The sequence below is a fragment of the Anneissia japonica genome, unplaced genomic scaffold, assembly GCF_011630105.1.
Source record: "Anneissia japonica isolate Jap-2015-1 unplaced genomic scaffold, ASM1163010v1 scaffold3845_len455572_cov173, whole genome shotgun sequence".
NCBI lineage: Eukaryota > Metazoa > Echinodermata > Crinoidea > Comatulida > Comatulidae > Anneissia > Anneissia japonica.
In genome coordinates this window covers 137,166-140,085 of record NW_022728625.1, presented here as the reverse complement: position 1 = coordinate 140,085, position 2,920 = coordinate 137,166, and the positions used below count along the sequence as shown (strand labels likewise).

Here is a 2,920-nt window from a genome sequence, read left to right as displayed (position 1 = left end):
CATGTATATATGTCTATATATATATATATATATATATATATATATATATATATATATATGTATATAATTATTATATGTAATAATATGTAATTTTTTCAGAGTTCACGTGGTGAACAGGTGACCCGGTATATCAGCTTCGTGTCGTCTCCACCAATAGAAACAAGAGCGCCCAAAGACAGGCCCAGGTTTGAAAAGAAAAACAACGTAAGTCTCTTTAAATTCCCAACCCATTATGAGATAGTATTAATATGATAAAATACTTTTATAATAGTTGTATATAAATTGAGAACCGCAATAAATGATATTATTATAATAATAATAATAATAATAATAATAATAATAATAATAATAATAATAATAATAATAATAATAATAATAATAATAATAATAATAATAATAATAATAATAACAAAAATGTATATAGCGCCAATTTCAACTATACCGAAGTAAAAATCAAAGGCGCTTATCAGTTAGATGGTTAAAAGGTACGTCTTAAGTTTAGTCTTTAAAACAACAACTGATGGTGATTCGATAATATGTTTGGGCAATGAATTCCAAAGGGATGCAACAGAAAATAAATATGATCTATAACCAAATGTTTTGGTGTTAATTCGAGGAACAACTAAAAGATTTTTATCTGAAGAACGGAGGCAAGTAGGTAGGACATAAGCATGAATGAGATCAACAAGGTAAATGGGTTGTTTGTGAAAAAGTGCTTTGAACGTTAATAACAGGATTTTTTATATTTGATTTTATTGATTGAGATTCAATACGAAGCCAATGTAAATCATAAAGGACCGGTGATATATGTGAGCGTTTTTATTATGATAAACAATAATGATATCTATCAATAATGATGATATAACAGTGATAGTTGGCAATGTCAGTGGCAGTGACATGAGTTACAGTGACAGTGACAATGACAATAATATTGATACCAATAATTTGATGATGGTAATGATGATGATGTTGTTGATGATGATGACGATGATGATGATAGTAATGATGATGGGTGATGATGGTGATGATAGTAAGGAAGATGATAAGGAATATAATGATGATGATGATAATGATGACAGTTTAGTGACAAGGTGCATGCAATGATTCCCATATTAAGCAAAAATGTAGGTCATCATTGGCTGCGCTTATTTCATGTGTCATCATTTGGAGATATGCCAAGATTCAGAAACATAACATCAATATTAGCCAGTTTAACCTTGCTGTATACAATCATGTAACACTTTTGTATTTCACAATTTACAACTCCTGTTTACCAATCGATTTATTTTTTTTTTTCATCAGAGCCTTGGTCCAGAAGATTGTTTTCGATGTCAACTCAAAACAGATCATGCAGCATGTGAAAGGGTGAATTGACATATCTAAGACATTAAAACTTAAATAAACTTGAGTTATCCTCAATACTGTAGTTGCACTTAAAGTCAATAGTATTTGTTCCCAATCATTGTTGTCTCCATTCCAAAAGAGACGTTCGTTGAGGCAAAGTTGTTGTGGGATACGTGACGTCTCATGGACACTTATAAATGTTTCATTTGGATTCATATCCTTTAAGGCATATATACTGCGGCAACTATTTTTATACTGCGGCAACACGTTTTTGATATAACGTTTACCATAAAATAATGTGTAATTTATTGAACGTGTGTATATGCCTATATTTGTAACTTATTAAGCCCCTAATTATACTAACAATTTTCAATCTTCTAATGAATTTGTATTGCCGGAGTTTTCAATTAGTTAATTAAGTATAAATATTCGACGGTACCCACAACACTAATGATATAGAGACACATTGTGAAAATACATCGTCGTTGTTTCTTAGTTAAACACAGAGTCAGGTAACATTTGGCTAAATGGCCGATTCCTATGCATTTATACAAAATACGGTTTGATAAAATAATGGATGATAAAAACTAAAAATACATTAAATGAACCAATGAAAATAAACAAAATTTAGGCCCATCTGAATGCTTTTAATAATTGTATAAATAATTGTTATCCTTAATTTTTTAGCATAAGTTCGTGCGAGTTGGCGGTGGTTTCAGGCATAGCTTCTCATACATTAAACAAGTCCTAGATGTCATCGAAGATGTAAGTTGACCATGACAATTTATTACCATGATCACCATGAATTAGATCAATATAACTAATTTTCTGCAATGTATTGATAAAATCGATCAGATCGATTAGGATTATCACATGGATTCAATGAATTCTACGATCCATTATTATTTTCAATGCTTTTTTTCTTGTGTAACTTTAATATTGACTTCCTAGAAGTTTCAAGGACAGACATTAGGCAAAGATGTCCCGATTAAACTAAACACATAATATACATAGGCCTTTTTTTTTTCTTTTTTAGAAAACGCGTCAACAAGCAGCAGCAGAGGCAAAGAGACTTGCACGAGTGCGTGAGGAACAAAAGCACAAAGCTTTTCTTCGAGCCACTCAACGTAAGCAGAAACACAGTCGACTTGATTTATTCTCCAATAGCCTTACAACAATGTCATCGGACCAAAAAATTACATTTTCTTCGCTTTCGTAGTTTGTTTTAAAGTCTACATAGGCTGACATTACTATCAAATGGGAAAAACCCATAAAAAAGCAAACGGCCAAATAATAACAATTTAAAATTAAAATTAAAACGGAACAGTAGAGAAAATCCGATCTGAATGACAAAATAAACTAAGCATCCACTGGACGGAATCCCAATATCTGCAGACGGATCCGTTTCGGCCTTCCAGGCCTCATCAGTGCAGCTAGGGTACAGACCCAAACGAAACGTTCGACCAGCTTAGGTAGGGCCCAAAAGTCCCACGACCACTAATGATTATAGAGCCAAACCAAGACAATATATATATACACAGCCCAGGTGTGAATGCAAATAGTGGAATACAAGCTA

The 2,920-nt window shown here is 32.1% G+C and overlaps 1 protein-coding gene across 2 annotated transcripts in view; it reads left to right on the top strand.

Moving 5' to 3' along the window:
* Positions 1–2,920, top strand: part of LOC117114437 (trichohyalin-like) — a 24,627-nt gene that overhangs the window by 2,917 nt on the left and 18,790 nt on the right. For both annotated transcript variants that reach the window (XM_033258102.1, XM_033258104.1), the window contains exons 3-6: positions 100–204; positions 1,303–1,365; positions 2,032–2,109; positions 2,381–2,471. In XM_033258102.1, coding sequence (XP_033113993.1) covers positions 100–204; positions 1,303–1,365; positions 2,032–2,109; positions 2,381–2,471 — 337 coding nt within the window. The remainder of the gene's footprint in view (positions 1–99; positions 205–1,302; positions 1,366–2,031; positions 2,110–2,380; positions 2,472–2,920) is intronic.